The following is a 27,056-nucleotide window of genomic DNA, read 5'->3' on the forward strand; positions in this document are numbered from 1 at the left end:
GCAGAATTGGAAGTGATTTTGAAGGTGTTTAATTTGAATTTTATTTTGTTTCCAACCTGTAGAAATCCCCCAGCAAAGCCTTTATTTTCAGAATAGATATATCCATCAAAATCCAATTGAGAGAACTTTTTACAGAGCATACTAGGATCAATATGAGTCTATAATGATGAGTATATCATGTTGATTCTCCGAAATATAGTGATTGCAAACACGAGCAAAGTTCTTATTTCCCACTTCATGAAGAAATTAGTGCTTGAAAGTAGCCCCATGGAGATCCTTGAAAGTTTCCTCAACAAATCCACTTTGTGTTCATCATCCTTAGACTTAGGATCTTCAACTTCATCCATCTTTAGCTTCACTTCACCAGGTTTGAGACAGTTTTCAGGAACAAATTGAATTTTAGGAGAGCAGGACGGATTATGCTCTAGACTAACTTCCACATTAGCATCTTGGGCTCTCAAGACTTTAGGGCCAAGTTGATCAAGGTTATTACGTGATCGGGAAAATAGCAAGTGTACTATTTTGCCAATGTAGTAATAATAAGGATGTTTCCCAGATATCGATCTCGAGGACTGCTCAGCAATACGAGTTTAAATTGTGATTCAATTGGATAAAACAAATAATTAGGGGTTTATAAAAAGTCACTGTCTACGGGAATGAGAAAAGAGAGCAGAATAAATATTTTTCGCAATGTATAATAATATGTCAAGGACGGTGTATGAATATCTCCTGTAATGACCTTGAATGTATATCTCCTTAAACAATTCAAAATTTGTAATTATCGGATCTTAAAATTGTTTCCTTCTAAGACTTCAGAGGGAAACCTTTGGTCATTCATTCTAATCTCTAAGTCCTTAGGCGATTACAATGAAACCAAGCCGTATGAAATAACAAGATATAATCGGTAACCATATGGTATCCCTAGCCTTATGTGATATCTATTATAGTTTCACTGCGCAAAACCTTAACAATTGTAATCCCGCAAATTGTTAATCATATAATAATCCTTATTTTTCTGATAAAGAAAGCATTACAAACATTGCACAATGAAATTGACAAACAAACATCATACATTAAGGAAATTATTAATTCAGAGTCATTACAGGATCAATTCAGGGACACCCCCTGGCATTTGGGAGTTTAGCCACTCATATTATTCAAATAAGATACAATATAAAATTTAAACATTACAAGAATAAGGGAATCTCGTTGATCTTCAATCGCATCCGCTCTTGAAGGACCTCTGTTCTCCGCAACTCTTGATCGCTTCAATCTTAATCTTACCAAATCTGTATTGTGTAAAAAGTCTCGTTCTCCGTCTCCAAAAATCCCCTAAATAATTCTCGATCAAATATTTGGTGTAGCAAATGTCCACAATGCCCTCCGGGATCAGCCGTGCTAAAACACATAAAAAATTAGAAAATGAGGTGTCCAAGTCAACACTTGTCGTGTCAGATAACACGACCGACCGTGTTGGCTGGCTGGTTCACTGCTCTAACACGCCCCTTCCAAGGTGGCTGACTCGGGAACCTGTGTTAGCTCCCTGTTTTTTCCCATGACTCCTTTTCTCTTGACACGGATCGTGTTTGGTAACACGAGTGACCGTGTCAGGGCTACTGTACCGTCAAATTTCTTCTTTCGACGAGTCCGGAACGTCTGATTCCCTTGGCGAGTCCTTGGGTATTATTGCTTACACCTAAAACCAATAAAACTATCACAAAGAGATATAAAATGGAATATAATGACGTAAACCAAAGATAATCATCAAACTGAAATAGAAATGCAAACATCTAATTTACTAAACAAAATAACATGACAGGTAGAATAATGTGTTATCGACTTCGTGAAATTGTGCCAAATGAGTGTTAGAAAACAAGTAGAATTGGAGACCGATTATTACACCTATTTCTTTGAGTGCCCCTTCATCTTTAATAGATCCTTTATTCATTAAACATGAATATTCCTTTATACTTTACTTGTAACAAGATCACTAACTTCCTCAGCTGACAACAGATTATCTAGCTCCTAACCCCCTTACGATTAAATGCACCTTTGTCATTCCCTTTTTAAATTCCTCAAGCCGCCACTATTGAATTTTTTTATTTATCCTGCTCCTTAATTAAATCTCTTCCCATCCTTCTATTCCCTCTATAATATTTATTGACAACTAATGTCCCCACAACCTTGGCTTCTACTGAATTTCTAAAAGGATCCTTGGAAGGACTAGAAGATTGAATTTCAAACTCCTTTTCCTCCTCCACATCAGCAATGGCTTCACCAAAGTCTTGAAATCTATAACCAACTCCACTATTACTTCTGTTGCTCTTCCCAATAGGACCAACTTTATCAACCTCTATGACATCCTTGGCAAACTTAACTTTTTGCTTTCTCGTATGTCTAGGTTTCTGAACCACCGTCCAACGTCCTGAAGCCTTAACCTCATCTTCAACAATAAGAACGCCTTAAGCTTTTCCTTAAGTACCTATGTGGTCTTTTGACTTTAAACTATGGAACCTTAGCATTAGGGCATCCACTAGTAGACTGACTAAATCGCCCACACGATAGACAAAAAAAGGTGAAGTATTTTCTTATTCGATTTTGTAATGTTTGCCTTTGATCGAGAACATTGCAAGCAGAGGTTTCACTAAGTTAACTTGAATACACAATCTTGCATATTTCCCTCTCTCCCTAGTGAGCGTATTCTTATCATATTTAACCATTTTTGAAATAGAGGATATTCACCTGAAAGGATTGCATTTCATGATCTTGCCCATCTTGATTTTGACCTAACAATGAGTTAAGTTGGTTCAGACCCAACACTTTTGTGATAACAAAGATCCTTTGATCTTCAATAACTTCGTAGCTTACTCATACAGAGCAACACAAATTTGTTCCTTCTGATGAGAATAATACGCGGGGTAAATGCACTTAGACTCCTGGTGACAGTGAAGTGAAGTATCATCAAGGATGCCTTTAGTTGGAACTTTCATCTTACTCCATGTTCGACTTCACCGACTCGCTAAGAGGTAGTATTACAAATAAGGATACTGTATCTGATTCCTAGGAATAATGAGGGACTAGATGAAGAAGCTCTTATGGAAATTTATCTTCATATAGCAATACCTCTGTATAAGGGAGGCTCAGTACTACCCAGAGAGATTAATTCACACACCCTTGTAAGCACACTTCCAGGTAAGCTTTAGAGGATTATGGAGAGCGTCTACCTCTAAGTAAAGAGAGACAAAGAGGTTGTCGTCCATCTATTTAAAATAACTAACGTCTGGTTATTCCTAGACTCAGTCGGGCATCTACGATTGTCAAACAATAACGTCTACAAAGACATTGACAGTCCTATGGCGCCCGTCAATTAAAAGTGCATATAGAAATTTGAGGCATACAATTATCCCATCGGGCAAACAAAGAGAAGGTTGTCACGACCAACAGTATCGTATGTTAAGGAATTGGTAAAAAAAAAGAAAAAAAAAGACATTATATTCTTGTGGCTTCCCTTATGGGTCAATTATCCTATAAAGCTCACTCCACATTTTTAATAATTAGTCTCTTAAATGTGAAATAATGTGATTGCATATAGTGGTGTAACTCCATGTAGGATGGCATAAGTCACTCACTTACTATTGATTTCATGTTTAAGAAGCACTCTTCTCAACATAGATGAGACACCCTTGTTAAGAGTTAGCCACTATAAGAGTGCAGGTGAATTAGGTTTAGCCTGAGGGTGGTGGATGGAACCTTACCTTTGGTCGGCGACGGTTCCTAGTGACGTAGAACATGTGCTTTCTTTTATGAGTTTTTATGTGTTTGCCACTTATGTAGGACTGGTAGGACTGGTGTATGATAATTTCTGGCACGACATACAGGAAGTGTAATTTCTACCTCAAATTTCAACAAAATCTTAGATGTAGAATAACTTATAAGGATAAAAGGTCTATGGCATTATGGAAAAAATTGAAGTAATGTGAATATTAAAGTCAAGTAAGCTGAAAATATGGATGAATGAGATCAAGCATCGCAAGAAAAAACTCTGCAAAAGCAGATATGTACAAAATTGTGTGTGTTATGTCTGTCTGTGCAGTAGAGCTACCACAAGATGTGTTGTCCCATGCATGCTGGGAAATTGTACTACATGAAGCTAATTTAAATGAAAAAAGAAAGAATATGATGTGTTTATTGGGACATAAGCAAGGAATATACACAAAGGCCATGATTCAATGACAAGACATAACCCTAAAAGTCAAAGGGTATAAAAGGAACCTCTTAGACAAACTGGAAAATGGTTCAAAAGTTGAAACTTGAAAATTACTTTGAAAAATATCTTATTGAAGAAGAAGGAGAAGAAATATGAACCAATAGTAAGAGTTAATTTCATCCTCTCGTCATTGAAGAAGTGTTGAGCATCCTAGCATGACATAACTCGCCTCATGCATATTGAGAGATTACAACGAGTATAGTGTCATACTTAAGTTTATATTTTCTTTTCATTTATGATTTTAGAAATGTTGAATGTAAGAACTCGTGTTGTTGTATTTCTTTTACTCATCATGAGCTAAAACTCTTTATGTTAAACAATGTGAAGTTTAATGAAAAGTAGTATTTTATGTCAAATGATATGGTTTGAAGTGATACATTTTACTATGTGAAATAATGTTATATATTTGTTTCTTTGCCTGACTACCTTATAAATAGGTAAAGGTTGGTTAAGGGTCGAGAACTTCATTAACTAATGTACCTCATAAGTAATTGTGGTTGAAAATAGTATGATATGTAAATTCACTATATTAGTCACTCTAAAAATAAATGACTACAACCATATGGGAAATCAAAAGTTAAAAATAAACATGTTTTATTGTTATAGTGAGACCTCGAGAGTTGTTCACTTGACTTGATTCATATACTTGATGTTATAGAGACACACCACTATACCACTTTCTGCCTTAGTTGTCATGACATATCTCATCAGACAGTCATAAAATATGAACTTCATTAAATGAAGTATTGCTCAACATGCCTCTTATTATTGATTTAAATTAGTCATCATTACTTATCAATTATTGTATTTCAACATGAAATTGTGGCAATCCATTATTATTGTTATCTTTCCGCTCACGACTATTCACAAAATTTTAATTTAAGAAACAAATTAAGATATTACAATCTTTGTGGGATCGATACTCATATTGTTACATCATTTGCTACTATTTGACCGTGTATACTTGCACATATCAATAGTTCATACAACAGTTACGATGAAACAAGCAAAATATTCATCTCAACTTTTATCTTGCAATTTAAATGATTCAACTGTTAGGATTTATATCTACTTTATATTTATATATTATTATTATATTTTTTCGTAGGTTGTATGCTGCCTTTATACTTTTTTTATTACTTTTGTATTTTGGTTGTATGCTTTATTTACACATATTAATTTGTTGTACTATTAAGCTATTGTGTTTGTCTATGTGTTATGTTCAATTCATAAAGTATGATTATGCCATTAAAGTTTTATTTGTACAATATTTTTATATATAACATTCTTTTTCTTTTTATATTTATAAAACTTATTTCAAACATTTAATCCTTTCGGTAAACAACTACTATGTTCTTAAGTTTGTATTATTTTATAAAAGGTTTAAGTTTAATGATTCTTTATCTATTTTAATATCGTGAAACATGTAAAACATTCATGTGGAACACACTTTCGATTGCACTTCATTCAAAAAGATAAATTATTTGAAATATTGCATCAAATAAAATTGCAATGTTACTTAGAGAAAGAACTACTTATTATTAATTTAAGATTTCAGTACCAACTATTATAATATAAATTACATTGGGAATTGAAAATAATATTTATTTTGAAACAAATATTTTTTTATAAATATGATACTTGTTTTGAAACGCATGGAATATTAATTTTCTAATATTGCCTCCATGCTTTTTAATGCATAAACAATTTATACTTTATTTATTACAAATTTACATTTCATCTAATATCACATATTTTTTAATTTATTTTGACCAATTTTCTAATACTATGATGTAGATGGGTGCAGTTAAGTGAGTAAATATTGAGGCACTTTGTATTGTCATTGTGTTGAAGAGGTTGATTGAGTGAGTTTACGAATTAAAGATGAGTATGGCCCAAGTCAATTTTACTAGGCCACACAGTGAGCGCCAATTGTACTTCTACAAGTACAATGAGGGTGATGACCCTTGTTTTTGAAGAATTTGAGTGTCTTACAATATGTGGTGATTTCTGAGAACATGTTCATATAGATATTGTGAGAGACCCTCTATATGTGTTTATGTGTGGAAATCACAATCCGTTCTCCATTAAAGAATTAGGGAATATATAGGCACACCATTGAACTGCACCATCAAGAGGCCAAACTTATTTCTTCCACTTCTCATACAAAAACGTGTAGTGAGGGAGCAGTTGATCCCCCATTATAGGGAGGATGTTTTTTTCACTTTAGTTTGACCAATTTTCTCTATTTTATTGAGTATAACACATGATCTACCAATTGAGTCAAGAGAGAGACATGGGTTTGGATCGGGTGGCTAGGCCTAAGCCTAACAGGGCGACTTAGAGTGCATTTTGGGAAATTCGGAGCCCTTATTCGTGTGCTCGCCCAGTCTTAATACACATAATTTGGATCGCTTCGTCATAAACCGTCCTCTCTTTATCCCAATAAACTTATCCTAGTCCAATGGATTTAACAAATGTGCTTCGTCAAGCATTACAAAAACAATATCAGGATGTAGTGAATGTTATGCATTTGGTTCGTTCAATAAAAGCTCTTATTAAAGGTTTGAAAGAAAACAATTGGGATAAATTATTTACTATAGTGACATCTTTTTGTGAAAAGTGTGTTATTGAGATTCCTAACCTTAATGATTCTCATTCAGTAACAAGATTAAGGCACTCTCACCTTGAAAGAGCCAAGTCATAATAGAAGATTACTTTAGAGTTGAAATCTTTTTTACTACCATTGAGAAATAGTCACAAGGGTTGAATGACAAATTTAGTAAACAAACAATAGATTTGTTGACACTTTCTTGTGACGTGTTTCCTAAGGATGTATACAAAACTTTTAACATTGATAATACATATACTCTAGTTGAAAAATATTATTTTATAAATATAAATTTTAGTGATCAAGAGACAAATAACTTGGAATTTCAACTCCAAAACTTTCTATTTGTTGCACACTAAGAATCAAATTTGAATGATTTATGAACTATTTAAGAATTATACTCATGTTTGGTTGTAACTGGACATACTCAAAGATATTTTTTGATTGATAGACTACTCCACTTTATCACGACTCTTCCAATTTTTACGACCACATTTGTGAGATCTTTTTCTGTAACGAAAATCATCAAGACTAAGTTGAGAAACAAGATGAAAGTTGGAGTTCTAGGAGATAGCACGCCAATTTATATTAAAAATGAAATTAGTACAAATATTAGTTATGAGTTTATTAATAATGATTTCAAGGCAGTCGAAACATGTAAATTAATTAGTTAAGAGGTATTTTAAAGCCATGTATATTAATTTTTTGATGATAAACTTTATATTTATTTTGATTTAAATGTTTTATATGTATGATTTGCATTTTATTTATAACTTTTATTTTATTTTAGTGTCCATCCCATTTTTTTTAGTTGATTCCACCATCTATTACAACTATATGACATTGATACATAAACAAACATATCACACATATTTATCATAAAAAATAGAATACGAGACAAAAATTTGTCGGTGATACATAAAAAGACATGTGAACTCACTCCTTTTGTGTAAACTAAAAAGGTACATCTCAAATTGATTTCTATTATATTTTGAATATTAAGAAGTAATTCATTTGTCAAGTAGATTGACTTAGTTGGTAAGGAGTTGACTCACAGATCGAGATGACGTATGTTCAACTCTCACTATCGATGCGAGGATCTCTTTAGTGAGTAATCTATGAATATCTCTATAAACATTCTTTGAGTCTTTAGGCATTGCCCTGATCTTGGTGAGCATCTGAAGCCCAACTCACCTAAACTATAGAAAGAAGTAATTCATTTTAAGGTTAATAGGTATTTTGCCTCTTCGATATAGGTGAGTTTTGAAAAACTCCTATATAAAAAAGAAAATTTGAATTGTCTCCATAACATTTGAAATTTCTTTTATTTTGATCTCTGATGAGACTTAATCACCTGAATCTTTAACATGATAGACTTTCTTTTTCTATTTTTATCTTTTTAATGATGAACTTGTTTAGTTGATTTTTTAAATAAATTTTTTATTATTTTTAAATTCACGTAGTTTTTTTAGATTTTGAAACTTTATAAGGTAAAATAATGAGAGAGTTTGAATTTTTTTTGAAACCAAATTAAAAAAATACCTCTTTAGTATAAATTTTTCATCTTTTTATCTTTTAAAGTTTCATCGTCTAACAAATATTAAAAATGTAAAATAAATTTAAAAATAAAAAAAAATAAAAAAAATCAAGCTAAACTTATTAAAAAGATAAAAATATAAAATACAGTTTGTCATATCAAAAATTCTAATGATCGAGTTTTATAATGATCAAAAGAAAAAGAATATTTAAATGTTAAGAAATTCAATTCTTTAATAGAATTTTTCAAAACTCAATTATATGACATAATAGTGACAAAATAAATATTATCCTCTTATTTTATTATTTTAATATATAGGAAGATTTTCTAGAATGTGATCACAATAAAATATAAGGATTAAATTAGAGGTGACAAACGAGTATGTCTATCCTACAAAAGTCCGTAAAAAATGAAATGAAATGGGACAAACTTTGTTTGAGAATGTGGATCTAAAACTTTGTCTCATCTGAAAAAAAAAATGAAAAAAAAAGTGCGTGGTAGGGCGAGTCCGCAGACATTTCACATTTTACTATCTCATACCATTTTACTATCTCATAAACTTTAAATTCATACTGAATATTCTAACCGTTTGATTCACATATTCAAAATCAATTGTTAACTACAATCATTTTCTTTCTAATACCCACCTCTTCTATGGGAAACAAATGTTCTATTATTCATGTTCTTTAATTTCAAGTGCATAGATTAAACTTAATATTTTTAAAAATAAATCTTAAATTCAATATTTTAAAAATAAATCTTATATACTAATATAACATAATGATAAAATAAATTGGTCCGTTAAATATGTATGACTAAAATTTTAGATTCATGCTATATAATATATCCACTCCACTTTACTCTACATCTACATTTTTTTAGGATACTGCCACTAGAATAAATTTTAAAACAAACCAATGTTTTAAATCTGAATCTTTAACTATGTCTATCATATTTCTTAAATTTTTTAAAATTTTTCACATAACATGCTTATTTATGAGATTCTTCGAGAAAATAAGAGTGCATTTAATTATTGTTACAAATCTCACCAACAACAGTCCACAAAGCCTTTATTTAAATTATTTATTTATTTATAATAAAATAAAAAATAAAGTTTAACCCGAAGGAAAATGATGAGAAAACATAGTAGGGAACACCGTCCGTAGAAAGGTAGAAAACGGCTTGGAAACACCGTCATACCATTTATAGAAACTCAATTTCTGAATCTTTCGTCCGAACTATGCTTTGTTTTTTCTTTCCTTTTATAGCAACTAAACACTTCCCACCAAATTCTTTAACTGCTTTCACTTCACTTCACACCTCAGATGTCTCTTTTTTCGTCAATTTTATGAAACAAGGTTTCGTCACCTTCGAGGATTTTAAGGTCGGTTGTCAATTGATTTACTAAGCCATTTCTAGGGTTCAACATTTCCCCAATTTCTAGGGTTTTTCTTCTTGTTAACTTTTTGCATTACATACCCGATGTTATAATTACAATTCACAATCTTCATACTTCATAAATTGTGGTTTTGCAAAAAATTTGGGAACCCTAATTTCATTGTGTTTTTCAGTTGGATTTTCATGGCTTTGTTTGAGGCATTTGTTTCGTTTGTGTCATTTTGAAGATTGAAATTCTCTTTTGGGGCTTTGGTGTGTAGCTTTGAGGTATGAGGAACTGTAGGGTTTATGTTGCTATTCCTGGATTGTGATTATTTCTAGTGTTCCAAAAGATAGGATTTAATTAACGAGTGGTGACGGTGGACGCTTCTAATGATGAAAATGATTTACAAAGATGATAGATCAATAGTTAGTAATTAGAGGAATTTAAATCAGCTCAATGGCACAGTACTCATCAAGGTTTTAAATAACTGTCGTGTAAAGGCTTTCACGATTTTGATCGGTACAAGTGTTGCGAGTTGCGACACTGATTACGGTCGTCGTGGTGTGAGTTAACCACATTTTGTTCTTTATCATAGAAATGGTGAATAACGGTATACTGCACCTTCCGATACTGTACCTTCCGATACCGTTTTGACGCAGCCGTTTTTGCGGTAACAGACAGATTTTTTAAAACTTTGATACTCATTGGCATTATCAAATTCTAAATATTCTTAATAGAATTCTATCTTGTCATCAAGAGAACTTTGCTCATGCAAGTTTCTTGTAGGCAAGAGCGAGCGATTTTAACAGGAGAAATGTTTTACCTATGTAGCATATGTTTTTGCTTTAGAAGTTGAGATTATTGTTTTTCTTATTTTCAAAAGTTTTTAAGCTCAATTTTTAATCAATGTCTTCACTTGAGCTGTGGAGCATCCGCCTGTGCAATGCTTAGTGCTTACCGTACAAGCTCAAATCTGCAGCAATTCTTATGATTTTTTTTTTGTTGATTATTGTGCGGTTTGGATTTGTAGATTTTGGAAATTTTTATATAGGGGTTATACTCAATTGCTCTTGTTTAATTTGCTTTATTATAAAATTAGCTGATTGGAGTGCACAAATTTATAGGCTTCAAGAATGCTGGTAACAAAGAAGCAATTCTTGTGAATTTTTTTACGTAGAGGAACCCTAAATTTTGTTATACTTCAATCGGTTTTCATCTCTAATCTAAGTATGGAGTACCCTTTTTATCCTAAGGGAAGAGGATTTGGGTATTGGCAGTCTCCGGGAACTGAGATGGAAGGATCAGCATCATTAGATGGTGGAATCAGCAATTTGGTGTCAGAGGATATGCCTAGCAGCTTCTCCGAGCTCATGAATTTTGATAATTATGCTGGTTTGTATTCTGGCCCATCCATGACTGATCAGATTATGGCTAATGAGCTTTCATCTCTTGCCTCGGTATTATATCAATCACCGGATGGATTCAATCCAGTTGAACAGAACTGTGGGCAATTCTATATGCCAGGAGTTAGTGGAAATTACAATAATTTGGATAGCTCCCCCGTTTTTGCGGAGAAAGTTGTGCGTCAGAAAATGGACACCCTACGTGGTTTTTTAGACAACAACAACAATGATGCAAATAACTTAAGTTCTAAGCAAAAAATCAACGACTCTACGCAGCGTGTTAATACTTTGTCACTTGATGAAAAAATGCTGAAAGCTTTGTCCTTCTTTAAAGAATCAGCTGGTGGGGGAATATTGGCACAAGTTTGGGTACCCATAAAGCATGATGGTCAAATCTTCTTAAGCACTAGTGAGCAACCTTATTTACTAGATCAAATGCTTGCAGGGTATCGTGAAGTGTCGAGGACATTTATATTTTCTACAGAAGGAAAACCAGGCTGTTTACCGGGACTTCCTGGTCGTGTTTTTATCTCCAAAGTTCCTGAATGGACTTCCAATGTTGGTTATTACAATCCAAGTGAGTACTTGAGGGTTGAACAGGCAAGAAATCACGATGTTCGTGGATCAATTGCTTTTCCCATATTTGATCTGCACTCTGGAATGCCATGTTGTGCTGTCTTGGAACTTGTCACCACGAAGGAAAAGCTTGATTTTAACAGAGAATTGGAAATTATTTGTCGTTCACTTCAGGTAGGCATTTCTTTTGTTGTTTCCGTTCGAGCTTTCCTTTTTGCACTTCACCTGCCTCAATGCTTTTTGTGTCGAGTCTGATGCAAGTTGACCTGGTTCCCTTCACATACAATTCAGAAATTTCTTTGCCCTCAATTTATTTATCTTTTACCGTGAATTCATTTGGATCTATATTGCCCTGGTTTGCTAAGTATTTAAGGAATTTAGCCCACAAAATTATGCAAACTTGTTCGGAATTTATTTTGGCAGATATGTGTTGCACAAATACATTATTTGAGACTTATTTGTTATTCTTGCATTACCATTGAGGACTTAGATGTCTAAATACAAATATATCGTGGAGAATTTTGTAGTTTAGCTGGCAAAGTATCGTATGGTCAATACTTAATAATGTACAATATTGTTCCACACCATGGTTTAGGGGCACTTAGGCAGTAAAATTTTATGGATGTGTATCGCGTGGTCTCGTGTCCTTTCTTTGCATTAGGGATCATAGCTAAATTGAAAAATTAAAATTCATTGACCTTATTTGTTTCTAGTCTATAATTGTCTTGTATATGCATTCTGTGAACAAATAGGGTAAAATATATTTCCTTGAATGAATTATGTTCGCAATACATCAGATATATATACGAATATGATCAAAATAAATAAGGAAATATAGATAGGACTCCTACACAAAAAAATCCCTATAATTGAGAGCTGCTCCCTAATAATGATATGGTTTTGACACGTCCATTTTCATTGGGGCACATTTATGAGTAGTTGCATTATTTCAAACTGCATCTCACATTCACTTGACCAAGAAACCTCTTTATCTTTTGCCAAGATCTTTGAAAGACCACCACATATCTCAGTCTATCGAGTTATTGATCCACTCTTCAATTTCTTAGAAGTAATGCATTTTTATGTTTTATAAATTTGAATATTTTATCAAAACTGAAGGTAGTAATGAGTAATGATACATGTATTTCTCATGTTTTTCCGCAGCTTGTAAATTTAAGGACTACTGTGCCTATTCGGCTGCTTCCCGAGGTATTTTATTTAGCATTATTTTTATTTATCCACTGGTTTTGCACTTCTTAGAATATTGTTTCTTCTGCAGTGTCTTTCGACCAATAAAAGAGCTGCTTTAACAGAGATAATTGATGTGTTACGATCTGTGTGTCATGCACATAGATTGCCACTGGCACTAACATGGATTCCTTGTTTTCACACTGAGGGCACAAGAGAAGAAACTACTAGAATACAAATTAAAGAGGGCAATTCAAGTTGTAAAGAGAAAAGCATACTGTGTATTGAAGAGTCAGCTTGCTATATAACTGATAGAGTGATGGAAGGATTTGTGCGTGCATGCATTGAACATCCTCTTGAGGAAGGGAAAGGTGTAGCTGGGAAAGCTCTTCAATCAAATCACCCTTACTTCTATTCTGACGTGAAAACATATGATATCAGCGAGTACCCGCTTGTTCATCATGCACGGAAGTTCAATTTGAATGCTGCAGTTGCAATCAGGCTAAGGAGTATCTATACTAATGATGATGATTACATATTGGAATTCTTTCTGCCTATCAATATGAAAGGGAGTTCAGAGCAGCAACTTTTATTAGACAACCTCTCGGGTACCATGCAGAGAATTTGTAAGAGTTTGAGGACAGTTTCAGGTGCTGAACTGTCAGGAATAGAATGTAAACATGCGGGGTTTGGAAACAAAAATGTCCCGAGTTTTCCCCCCTCGTCCACGAGAAATTCTCAGATACCTTTAAATGAAAACCATAGCTCTGTCCAGAAGCTGTCGTCGGAGGCTTCAGACCTGAGAAACAGTGGAAAAGAGCCTTCTAACCAGGTTCACTTCTACTATCCTTGATCCTAATGCATGAGTTTTAATTTGACTGCTCTATCTAAGGAAACATTTGTTAGAAATGGCTGTGAATCATGGAGTAGAACAGGGGACCAAAAATCTAAACCTCTATTACTCTATCACACTTCATTTATGCATCAACTTTTGCATGTTATTGATGGTATGACTGTTTCTAAAGTTCCCCGATATTCAACTTTTTTGGTGCAGGAAAAAAATGGATCGAAAAGGCGAGCTGAGAAAAGTAGAACCACATCAGAGAAGAAAGTTAGCTTGGGTGTTCTCCAGCAATACTTTTCTGGTAGTCTGAAGGATGCTGCAAAAAGCATTGGTGGTTAGGCTCCAACGTTATTTGTCCTAATTTCTGTATATTTATTGACATGGCTTATTAATTTTGGATTATGGCGATGGTTGTCAATTTATATCATATCTGCACTTGCTTGAGTTTTATAGATGAGTCTCAACAATAATTTGAAATGTATGCCTTAATGTTGTGTTTGGATGAAGTGATTCAAAATATTAGATCATTTTAAATACAATGGAATTAGAATGCAACAATTTAAATTTAAACCGGTAATACGATTGATTTATTTTTTGTTTGGATCAGTATTTGTGATATCTGTTTCCGTTTCTTGCTATAACGAGTATACACGTTTCTTTTATCAACATTATACACCCTCACCAGCACCAACATAAAAGCAAAGCCTCCGTTGACCAATCACACTATATCTACCTTCAGCTATAGCTACCCTAAACCAGCATACCCTTCTCTACACCGTCATCTGCCCATGATTGATGCCACAAACACCATCTTCTCTTCCTTCCTAACTCTCACATATACCTAACCTTCCCCATACAATGACAAGGTTTTTTACAACATTGTTTTCACATGATCTATGTCATAGAGAGATTTTTGGGTGGTTAAGAATCGACACAAGAATAAAGTAAGTGTAGCATAAATGAGGATGTTTTGTTAGATGTGTGGTAAGACTAGTCAGGATAAGATTAGAAATGAATATATTAGAGTGTGTGTTGGGGTAATACCTAGAGTATAAAAGATGGTGGAAAATAGACTTAGGTGGTTTGAGCTCGTAGAGAGAAGACATGTAGATTCTGTGGTAAGGAGAGTAAATCAGATGGAGAAGAGTCAAACAACTAGAGATTGAGGAAGACATTAAAAACTATAAGAGAAGTTATTCAGAAAGATCTCGAGATTAACGATTCGGATTAGAAGTATAGTCCTGGATAGAACATTCTGTAAAAGTTGATCTATGTAGCCGACCCCACTTAGTGAGATAAGGCTTGTTTGTTGTTGTTTTCACATGATCTCTGCAAGAAAATGACCAAGTAGTGCTCCTCTATATGGAATGTAGAGCTGAAGGCACAACCATTGATAGTAAGACTTGTTATTATATTTGGTGCATTTTGAAAACTTAATCTCTAGATGTAGAATTTCAATTCTTCATTTTTGAGAAAAAAGTAACCTGATTAAAATTCTTGTGAGTTTTCAAATTTCTGTTTTAACTACCCAAACAGGTTATTTTAAGTATTCTGAATTCTTGCAAAGATTATACTTCCTCTTTAAAATCTCTTATCCAAACACATTTAGGTTTTGAGAAGCCTTGTGAATTTTTTTTCCTTCCTAGGATAAAAAATTAAAGCAAAATAAGTATTTTATGATGGAATTGTTGAAACGGTTCTGACTGAAATTTATATTGAAACATAGTATACAAGAGAGATGTTTACAAAGTGAGATGTGCTGTATGACAGCTTCAAAGCTTAGTGTAGTTAAATAACAATATCATCATTGTATCTAACGATTTAAATTGACATCCATTTACCACAACTGCTCTATTTAAAACAAAAAAAAATGCCCTTTCATTGTCTAAAGATGTTTTATATTTCTGAAAGTATTGTTATGCATTGAAACATGTTTGTTTTTAACAATTTGTTTTTCTTTGAGCAGTTTGCCCGACAACTCTGAAAAGGATATGCAGGCATCACGGAATTTCAAGATGGCCATCCCGCAAGATTAATAAAGTGAATCGTTCTTTGAAGAAAATTCAGACTGTGCTTGACTCTGTTCAGGGAGTTGAAGGCGGGTTAAAGTTTGATCCTTCCATGGGGGCATTTGTGGCAGGAGGGACAACCATCCAAGAAATTGATGAAAGTAAAAATCTCCTTTTCCAGGAGAAAAGTACTACACAAGATTCTGAGCCTATTTCAGAAGATGCTGCCTCGGTGCCTCCTGCACTTTGTAGTGAAGGTGAGAATTCGGCAAATAAGTTGGATAGACAATTGAAGGGAACCAACGCATCTATGATTGATTGCAGTGAAGATTCAAAATCATTTGCAATGCATGATTTTCCTGAACAAGCTTGTTTTAGTTCTGTTCTTGCAAAAGGTAATGCTATTGGCCAGATAAACTCCTTTGTTGCTGATGACATGGACAGTGGCGCGGATGGGGACGATGAAGTTGTTGAACGCAGCAATCCTACGTCTTCGAGCTTGACAGACTCATCTAGTGGCTCGGGTTCAATCATGCACGAGAGTTCATCTAGTTACCAGAACTTTAAGAACCAGAAGCAGTCCAAAGCCAAATCAACCATCGTTGATAGCAGGTCAAAAATCACTGTGAAAGCTACCTATGGAGAAGACACCATTCGCTTCAAGTTTGATCCATTCACAGGTTGTTTTAAACTATATGAAGAAGTTGCAGCAAGATTCAAACTGCAATACGGGACCTTCCAGCTCAAATATCTAGATGATGAAGAAGAATGGGTGATGTTAGTAAACGACTCGGATTTGCAAGAGTGTTTAGAAATATTGAATGATATGGGGACACGGAATGCAAGGTTTCTTGTTCGTGATATGCCTTGAGTTTTAGGCAGCTCCGGCAGTAACAGTTGCTACATAGGAGGCAGCTCATAGCATATCATCATATTAGATGATAAACAGCTTCAATGCGACAATTCAACTTTTTGATGATATTTTCACAATCTTATGGAGGTTCTGCATCCCAAAGGAGTTTGAATTTTAGGAATACTAGTCTCCATGCTTATTAGCTAAAACCATCCAATATTGTCATTACCGAGCAGTCTCTTGAAACATTCGGCTTGAATGATGAATCTAGTGAGCTTTGGCACCATGATAAGGTTAAAGGTCGCGGGTTCAAATCTTGACAACAGTTTCGCTTGCTTGCAGGGTAAGACTGTGCGTATTTACTCTCTCAAAACTCCACCTGATGAGAGCTTTATTCACAGGGCTGTCTCTTATAGTGCTGTATACATTGAACACACAAATAGCAGAAACACAGAAACTCATAGTAGTACTGAGGACTGAGGTAAATGGTTCTGCAGTGTTGGAATGTAATGTCGGTTTGTTGTATATATTTCCCAAGAGATGTTATATTTAAAATATGATAACAATACATACAAAAAAAAAAGTGTACAGATATGTTGTATGAAGAAAATATCCGAATCATGAATTATGGAGTGACAAATTTGACGATTACACCAACTATTTTCTATAAATAAATATATGTATAAAAGTAATATAATTGTGTATTTTGATGGGTGCTTTGTTGCATCTTTGATTTCAATGATATATTGAGAGTGACATGCCAATATTAAAGTGTATGTATGAAAGAAAGCTTTGGAAATGTTGTTGATAAAACTCTTACTCTTCATCAACCATTATCATTAACAAATAGTGTCTAATTTATTCAATCTATCTTAGAGCATTGTCAATTTTTTTTTTTTTTTTATAAATCGGATATCCTATACGCACCATTGCAAAAGACTAATCCTTCAAGTCTCCTATAAATACTTCTCATATTCTCCGTTACTATTAGAATTTGAACCCAAAGAGACTCCGCTACTATTAGAACTTATCCAGAGATAGGAAAAAAATTAATTAAAAAATGTTTTAAAATTTTATATATATTACGGTTCTTTTTTGAGTTTGCAAATGAAAATAGCGATATAATATTGGTTATTTTTTTGGTCCACCATTTTAGTGGCTAAATCCCAATCTTCAACCATCACAGGTTCCTTCTCTTTCTCCTTTTTTTTTTCTCCATCGATTACTTCATCATAGATTATACAATTTTAATAATTCTCCGTTAGGGTTTCGTTTCATTACCGTTTACCTCATCAATTCATTATCAATCAATTTCACCCTTACCTAAAATTCAACTCATCGATCCTCTAATTTAAGGAAAATATGATAGCAAACGTAGCTGAATTTCAACCACTGCTTCTCCCTTACTTCAATTCAACCAACAATTATCCAAATTTTCCATTTCCTATTTCCTTTTTGTTGCAGTCATCAATTCCAGTTCAACAATGTCTGTTGCAAATCCTTTCAGAAAGTTGATTAAATGCGTTATTCTTGATTTGGATGGCACCTTGCTCAACACAGGTAGATGTTTCATCATTTCTCATTCCATAACAGTATCAACTATCATTAACACTGTTGTTGATTGTGGTTTGAATGATTACAGATGGCATTGTTTGCAATGTTTTGAAGGTTTCGTTAGGAAAATATGGTAAAGAATGGGATGGAAGAGAAACCCTTAAAATTGTCGGGAAAACACCTTTAGAAGCTGCTTCTGCAGTTGTTGAAGATTATGGACTTCCTTGCTCGCCAATTCAGTTTATTTCTGAGATTTCACCGCTATTTTCCGATCAGTAAGTATCTTTTAAGGCTAAAGAATTCACTTTTGGAGCTTATTTTGTAAATGTTATATGTTGCTATTGTCTACTGAGAACTGTTCTCCAACGAGTTTTTGATATAAAAGAAGGTGCTCTGCTGTGCCATTGATTAGGAGATGGTTTGCATTAGATTCTCTGTTGAGAAATTTCCTTTAGAGAGAAAAGTGAGGAATTTTAGTCATTGAAATTTGAATAACTTCATAGTCTGTCATTGCTAGACCTCTGTGACCCAGAGTACTCAGCTATTGCTAGACCTCTGTCATTGTTATTCTGTTACCTTGTTTTCTAATTTTTGAGTGGATTAGCTTTTGTCATCTTAGTTGAATAGGCTATTCATTAGGAGTTTCCTGGCTGTATGCACTCTGGAGAAGGAATTTGTTATCTTTTCTTTGAATAGACTCTTCCTTTGTAGGAGCTTGACTCTGGGTAGTTGATGTTTATAGGTTTGCTAAACCAATATTGTCGTAAACCACTGGCTTAACTTTTTATTCATTGTAGTATTGCTGATTGCCGATTGCTGAGTCGAGGTTCCTAACAGTTAGAATGAAAATATGATTACAATCTCAATTGTTAACTTCTTTAATTACTGGCCATAACTACCCACTCTTCCGTATTAAGTTAATCCTCATTTTATAGGAACCCTATTCAATCCTCTCTACCTTGGATTTTTTTTTAACATATGTGAATCAAAATATCTGGAAAATTTGTCCCGAATCAGTTATTTTATGGTCAGATATGATATCTGTTCAATTGGAAACCTTTGGGTATTATGTTTCATATTGGATATGCAAGTCAATTTCATTTGTCGCTTAGTGTTCCTTCACACGCAGTTGCTTGGTTGGTCAATCCAATTGAACTTGTCGCATTTCAAAGAAATGAAGGAATTTTTCTTTGATGTTTTTGCTTGATTCTCATGTTAGGTGGTGCAACATTAAAGCACTTCCTGGTGCCAATCGGTTGATTAAACATTTGAAGAGCAATGGAGTTCCAATGGTCTTAGCATCAAACTCTCCAAGGGAGAGCATTGATGCCAAAATATCCTTTCACGAAGGTATTGATTTATTTCAAAAACCTTAGTCTTCTTGTATTCCTTTTGTCATTGTTTGTGATAATGAAAGTATGAGCTAGTTTCTTAATTTATGTTCTTCCCATGCAGGATGGAAAAATTCTTTCTCTATCATAATTGGAGGAGACGAAGTTCGAACAGGGAAGCCTTCCCCTGACATGTGAGATGCAAAAAATGTTTTGTTTATCCTTGATTAACGAGGGTTACTTGTCTACTATACAAGTAAGATAATTTTCTTCTAAAAACTTCAAATTGTGATTTATCGCATCAGATTCTTTGAAGCTGCTAGGAGGTTACGCATGGAGCCTTCCAGCTGTCTTGTGATTGAAGACTCTTTGTGAGCGTCCTTCTGTTCTAACTCTGTTTGATTTATTTACCATATTCAAGCCTTCTTTGATGGTTTAAACCTTTTGTTGAAAATTTTATCCTATCATTCATTAAACTTCAAAAAAGAAACTTCTTTAAAATTGTTGAAGTTTCTCTTAATCATATTTGTAATATGGGATAGGATCAAAAGACACTATATTAAAGTTAGCTTTGCTACCAAATCACACTCTTATTTGTGTTAAATATGTTGGCTTACATGGTAGGTAGCTTATTTGTGTTGAATTGGCATAGTAGAACAAACACTGGTTGTTGGGTGTGGTAGGGAAGCCAAGAAAGAGATGATGAGAGACTGTGAAGTAGAGGCATGGTAGGTTACATGTGTTATTTTATTAAATAGGTTATAGCCTTTAGGATAAATAAAAATACAGGGATAAGATTTAGTGTCAACGTAAAATTTATAACCCACTGTCAATGGATCCCAACCTTGTAATTAATACCTAGAATTATAGATATCTTTTCTTTCTTTTTCCTCTTCATATAAAAAGAAAATACTCTAAATATTACTGGTGATCTTTAATCATTGTACACCTCCTTCCAATGATTATGCTTGGATATGTTATCCTAGTGATCCCATTGAAGATTATAATTAGATGTTCAGTTGCGAAATAAATCTAGTGGCGGAGGACCATAACACTCAAGTTGTGTATTTAACTTGATAGACAAAATAATCTCTGTCCGATACTTTTTACATTTGGGCAGAAACCTCCCCTTCCATTTTGGTCTACACTCTACCGTGATTTCTATGTTGAAAATATGTTAAGATTGCCTATTTGCCCCATATGTTTTTTCTAAAAATTATCTACTTGGCTACTTCAGACCTGGTGTTACTGCAGGTAAGACTGCTGAAATGGAGGTGGTTGCTGTACCATCACTCCCGAAACAGTCTCATCTCTTTACTGCAGCAGATGAGGTGATAAATTCCTTACTTGATTTGCAACTTGAAAAGTGGGGTCTACCACCGTTTGCCGACTGTAATTCCTGAATACCTTAAGATAATAATAATATTGTGTTTGTGCATTTCCTTTATTGGCATGGCATTTTCATTTGAACTAGTATTATAAATTATTGCAGGGGTGGAGGGAACTTTGCCGGTAGATCCTTGGTATATTGGTGGTCCTGTCATCAAGGGATTTGGCCGTGGGTCGAAAGTACTTGGAATCCCTACAGGTTCGTTTTCAGTTTTCACCATTTTCTTTTGCAATATGGCATGAAGCTGAAATGTAGAGGAGCCAGAAGATGGGTAATTCAAAATGATGCCCTGAGGTTTTTCACAATTATATTTAGCGGTTACTTGTTTTATTAGAAGTTTGAGATTCCGATTTTTGAATTTCCCCATGACTATGAGGATTATGCCATCTTAAACAATTTTAGGCCTATTTGTATAATAATTAATAAGGCTTTGTTTGGTAGTTTAGGAGAGGTGGGGAGGGCTCTGAGAAAAATGAAGGATGGAGTGGAAAAAATTGAAGTTTGGAAAGAGAGGAGTTTATTTTTCTTTGTAATACAAAATCTTCCTAATATTGAGAATTCAAAAATTGTATTGGAGGGGGACTTTGGAGGGTTTTGATAAATTATCAAGATTCAAATCTATGTTATAATTTTCTAAATACTAAAAAAAATATTAATCTCAAGCATTCATTTTATACAATCTCTCAAAAAAGTTAAAAGGTTTATCTATTTTTTTCTCTACTCCTCTCCCCCCTCCAAACTCCTAAACGGAGTCTAAGGGTATTGGTGCACTATTTTTTCAGCTAATTTGTCAACAAAGGACTATTCAGATCTCCTTTCAGAGCATCCTGCAGGAGTTTATTTTGGTTGGGCTGGATTGCCGGCAAGAGGTATTTTTAAAATGGTGATGAGCATTGGTTGGAATCCATATTTCAGCAACAAAGAAAAAACTATAGTAAGTTGCTTACTTTAAACCTCCGGCTATAACTATTTACCTCAGAATTTCCTTATGATATAGGTTTTTCTTTTAGGAACCATGGTTGCTTCATGAGTTCACTGAGGATTTCTACGGGGAAGAACTGCGGCTGGTTATAGTTGGTTACATACGTCCTGAGGTAGAGCTGTTTACAACATTTCTGCATCATGCTTGTCTTGTCTTGCTCTCCATCTTTTGAATTCCTCTAAAATTGGGCACTGTGCATTGCAGGAAAATTTTCCATCCCTTGAAAGCTTGATTGCTAAGATTCATGAAGATCGCAAAGTTGCTGAGAGAGCTCTTGATCTTCCCGTGTATTCAAGTCATAAGAATGATTCATATTTGCGAAGCTGATAGTACTGATTTTATTAGCTTCTTTTGAAGAAACCTCTGCATTTGTACTAGTACCAAAAACAGTTTTGCTGTATTATTTCCTGTGATTCTCAATCACCACTCCCCATAACACATTGATTTGTAACATGCATAAATAGTAATAATAACACATTGATTTGTAACATGCATAAATAGTAATAAAAAAGACCGCTATTTAACTTTCAATATTTTTCGTGCCCATTGGGGATTTTGATCATTACATCAAGGCAACAAAGAAAATGAAACAAGATCTAATGAAGACTAATAGTTAGTTATTAGTTTGTTGCTTGATCACAAGCAGTGTTATGCTATGATAGAACAAATGAAGTAGAGTATACATTTGTAACTATATAAACTCTTTGTATTGATCATTATTAAACAAGAGAAGAGTTTCTATCACTCTCATTTTATTTCCACAATATGGTATCAATTACCCACCATAGAGAGTTAGTTACAATGCTTTGAAGTTAGTTACTAGCTTTCTCTTCTCCTTCATCGTTTCTTGCATTTTGAACTTTCATGTAGTTTTCTGCGTATTTCATTACATCTTTACTGCAGTTTTCTGCATTTCTAATTGATTCTTCGTTCTCATCGATCCTTCTTCATCATGCCTTTTGTGATTGTAGCTCCTAAGTTGAATGGATCGAACCTCTTTGCTGGAGTAGATCCATTCAACGTGCTTTGGGTGGTAAGAATAAACTCAATTTTATTGATGGTTCTATGAAAATTCCGAGCTTTCTTGATCCCTATCATAGTCAATGGAAACGATGCAATCACATCATCTATTCTTGGATTCCCAATTATGTTTTTGATCAAATTCCAAGTTTTTTGTTTTTGTTATTATTGCTGTTGTTTATTGGCTTTACAGATTCATATGCTGCGAGTTTAGTCATGAGTGAAAGAGAGTCTATACATGATTTCTGTTGGTATCCTTACATGTTTGGCGCAAGTCTTTCTTTTTATCTCATAGTATTTGTATCTTTTTCTTTGTTGGATGGATAGAGACTTAATGTATTGTATTTTTTGATGATTGTTAAAGGAATGTTTTAGATGACTTCTACTCGTGATCATACCATACAACTACGGGATGCTACATCAGGCCAGGTAACACAAACAGACTCATATAATTCAGTCTATCGGCATTGGCTTTTTCTCCATCTCATACTGGGATGCTAGCTTTGGGGGTTCTTATAGCCAAACTACTGCTACTTATACGGAAGATAGCATGGAGCTTTTGTATGTTTTGCATGGTCAAGGAGGATTTACTGTGAAAAATAGAAATAAATTTTTTTCTGAATGTGTGAGTGAGTTAAACACTCAACAACTATTTACAAGGAGAAATAAATAATAGTCCGACTTCCTAAATGCATGAATCTAAATATACATGAATCTAAGACTAAAATGCTAATTTTAATGGGAAACATACCATGTATTTTTTCTATTTCCAACACTCCCCATCAAGCTGGTGAATAAATATTTTTCATTCCCAACTTAGATACAATTCGTTCAAAATTTGAGCTACACAATCCTTTAGTGAGAATATTCGTAAGTTGTCCTTGTGAAGACACATATAGGTGCAAATCAGCCCATTGTCAAGTTTCTCCTTGATGACTTGTCTATCATCCTCAATATATTTAGTTTAATCATGTTGAACTGAATTATGTGCTATATTTATAGCTAATTTGTGTTATTATCACAATAGAGTTTCATGGGTCTCTCCCATTTTATTTTCAAATCTTCTAAAATAATTTTGAGGCAAAGTAATTCATAAATGTCTTGTGCCATGGCTCGTAATTCAGCTTCAACATTAGAATGTGCCACTATATTTTTCTTCTTATTCCTCCAAGTCATAAGATTTTCTCCAAGAAAGATGCAGTACCCTGTAGTGGATCTTCTATCAACAATTGACCTGCATCAGTATAGGCCCCAAGGATTGTATTTCCATTGCTTTTGAATAAAATTCCTCTTCCTAGAGTTCCCTTGAGATATTGGAGAATCTATGAACTGCTTGTAAATGGATTTCTTTAGGATAGTCATGAATTAACTAATCATACTTACAATATATGAAATATCAGGTCTAGTGTGGGACAAGTAAATTAATCTCCCAACTAGACGTTGTTACGTTTCTTTATTTATTGCAACATCTTCTTCTGTATTATCCAGTTTAAGATTTGGATCTATAGAAATGCTCGCAGGTTTACAAGTTGTTTTTCTTGTCTCTTTAAGTAAATATGTAATGTATTTTTGTTGAGATATAAAAACGCCTTTTCAGGAATGTGCCACCTCAAGTCCCAAGAAGTACTTTAGGTTTCCAAGAGTTTTTATTTCAAGCCAAACAATGACTCAAGATTTGTTTCTCCTTCCAATCATCTCATGTCATTATAGTGTCATATACATATACTAACAAAACAGTTACTCCCCCTTGTGGCGAGTGTTTGATGAATAAAGTGTGCTCCCATTGACTTTGTTTGTACCCTAAAGATGTCATAACCTTCGTGAACCTTTCAAACCAGGCCCGAGGTGTTTGTTTTAGTCCATATAACGTCTTTTACAACCTGTAAACTGTATTGTCAGACATATTTTTTTCATACCCCGGTGGTACCTGTATATAAATCTCCTCTTCAAGTTCCCCATGTAAGAAGACATTCTTCACATCAAATTGTTGTAATTTCCAACCATAATTGTCAGCAAGTGACAAAATTACTCTCATTGTATTCATCTTTGCAATTGGAGAAATATGTCTATGAATAGTCAATTCCATAAATTTGTGTAAACCCTTTGGCAACCAACCTGGCTTTATATCTTTGGATTGATCTATTAGCCTTATATTTTATTATATACAACCATTTGCATCCAACTGGCCTCTTTCCTTCTGGTAAAGTCACTAACTCCCAAGTTTCATTCTTCTTCAATGCGTCTATCTCGATATTCATGGATTGCTTCCATTTCTAATCAGACAATGCCTCAGAAACATTAATAGGTATGGAAGTAGTGTTTAGGTTTGTAAGGAAGGATCTATTGGTAGGTGGGAATTTTTTAAAAGAAAGATAGTTTGAAAAGGGATATAAAGGTTGTTTGGTGCATTTTATGGTACCTTTTCTAATAGCAATTGGAAGTTCTAGGTTATCATCTGTAGTTTGGGTCATCATTTTGTCTTGTAATTTATAAGAATTAATTACCTCATTTGAAGGAGTCGAGTCAGACTCTTGAACTTGTGTCGATTCAGGAATGACCTTTGACTTTCTCATGTAAATCAGATTCTTTCCATATCTTACATCCACTTCAGGTCAAAGTTCAGCTACTGGTGTATTTGATTGAGTTGACTCAACTCCTACATCTTCAGCCTCAGATGGGTCTGGTACAAGTGTGTTTGGGTTAAGACCATAAAGATTAGGCCTATTTGACTCAAAACTGGAAGAATTAAGTGGATTTGACTAGAGACCAGAGAGATTGAATGTGTTTGAATCATGATCAAAATGAGAGAGATTCAGTGTATTTGAGCCATGACTAGAATGACCCGATGCATTTAACTTAATACTAGACAAATTGAGTTTATTTGACTTAAGACCAGAAAGATCGAGACTTTCAAGCTTATTTTTCTTAAAATTCTCCCCTTGAAGATAAGGTTGAGTGAAGTACGGTTCCTCCTCATGAAAGGTAACATCTCGCGACATGATTTTTTTTAGATGGAGGATGGAAACAAGAATACCCGACAAAAACACATATTAGGGCTCTAGGGTGGAGTCTTTTTTATCTTGACTATGCACATGGACAAATGAGACACACCCAAAGATTCTAGGTTTAAGATTACTACTTACTAAAAAATTTGGATAGAAGGAAGAAAGAACATCCATATGACTCTTGAACCCTAATATTGTAGAAGATAATCAATTAATAAGATATGTTCTAGTGAGAACAGCCTCCCCTAAAAATATTTTAGAACATTTTGATGAAACAACAATGCTCGGGTTTGGTCTAATAGGTGCCCATTTTTTCTTTATGCAATTCCATTTTGTTGTGGTGTTTTAACACAAGAAGACTTATGGATGATTACCTCTTTTTAACAGAAAGAAGTAAGAACATGATTGAAGTACTCTTTTCCATTATCAGACCTACGACTTTTGACGTTTACTCCAAATTGATTTTTAATCATATAGAAAAACTTTGGAAAAACAGTACTGACGCATGAGTTGTTTTGGAGTAAAAACACCCAAGTAACTCAGGTACAATCGTCTATAAAAGTAACAGACCACCTAGCACCTGCTACATTTGTGATATGCCTTGCGTTTTAGACAGCTCTAGAAGTAATAGTTGCTACTCGGGAGGTAGCTCATAACATCATATTAGATGATCAATAACTTCATTTGATAAGGTTTTGATGATATTTTTACAATCTCATGGAGGTTCTGTATTCTAAAGGAGTTTGAATTTTGTGTATGCTAGTCTCCATCCTTATTAGCTAAAACCATCAAATATTGTCATTATGAGCAGTCTCTTGAAACATTCACGACTTATATGAGAGCACTTGCATGTTGAATATTGAATTTAGTCAGCTTTGACACGATAATAAGATTGTGTATATTTACTTTCTCTTGAAACAATCTCTCTTACTTACATGGTAAGGCTGTGTATATTTACTTTCTCAAAACTCCACCTGATGAGCTTTATTCACATATGGCCTCTTATAGTTATGTATAACACTGATACTTGTGATTACATTTAGTTAATTAATTCTTTAAATTATTATCGGCGTATGTGTTTTCGGTGTCCGTACTTCATAGTGGT

At 34.0% G+C, this 27,056-nt stretch overlaps 2 protein-coding genes across 2 annotated transcripts; both read left to right on the plus strand.

Moving 5' to 3' along the window:
* The first annotated feature begins 9,546 nt into the window (after positions 1-9,546).
* Positions 9,547-17,320, plus strand: LOC127087291 (protein NLP9). Its single transcript, XM_051028169.1, has 6 exons — positions 9,547-9,799; positions 10,921-11,949; positions 12,940-12,984; positions 13,055-13,795; positions 14,018-14,141; positions 15,774-17,320. The coding sequence occupies exons 2-6, from the start codon at positions 11,026-11,028 to the stop codon at positions 16,685-16,687; spliced, it is 2,748 nt and encodes a 915-aa protein (XP_050884126.1). The 5' UTR covers positions 9,547-9,799; positions 10,921-11,025; the 3' UTR covers positions 16,688-17,320.
* Positions 17,321-17,695: 375 nt separating this feature from the next.
* Positions 17,696-22,457, plus strand: LOC127087292 (bifunctional riboflavin kinase/FMN phosphatase). Its single transcript, XM_051028170.1, has 11 exons — positions 17,696-17,855; positions 18,134-18,229; positions 18,312-18,498; positions 19,443-19,573; positions 19,679-19,748; positions 19,860-19,925; positions 20,792-20,946; positions 21,047-21,142; positions 21,727-21,878; positions 21,955-22,038; positions 22,131-22,457. The coding sequence occupies exons 2-11, from the start codon at positions 18,154-18,156 to the stop codon at positions 22,251-22,253; spliced, it is 1,140 nt and encodes a 379-aa protein (XP_050884127.1). The 5' UTR covers positions 17,696-17,855; positions 18,134-18,153; the 3' UTR covers positions 22,254-22,457.
* The last annotated feature ends 4,599 nt before the right edge of the window (positions 22,458-27,056 follow it).

The sequence above is a fragment of the Lathyrus oleraceus genome, chromosome 5, assembly GCF_024323335.1.
Source record: "Lathyrus oleraceus cultivar Zhongwan6 chromosome 5, CAAS_Psat_ZW6_1.0, whole genome shotgun sequence".
Taxonomy (NCBI): domain Eukaryota; kingdom Viridiplantae; phylum Streptophyta; class Magnoliopsida; order Fabales; family Fabaceae; genus Lathyrus; species Lathyrus oleraceus.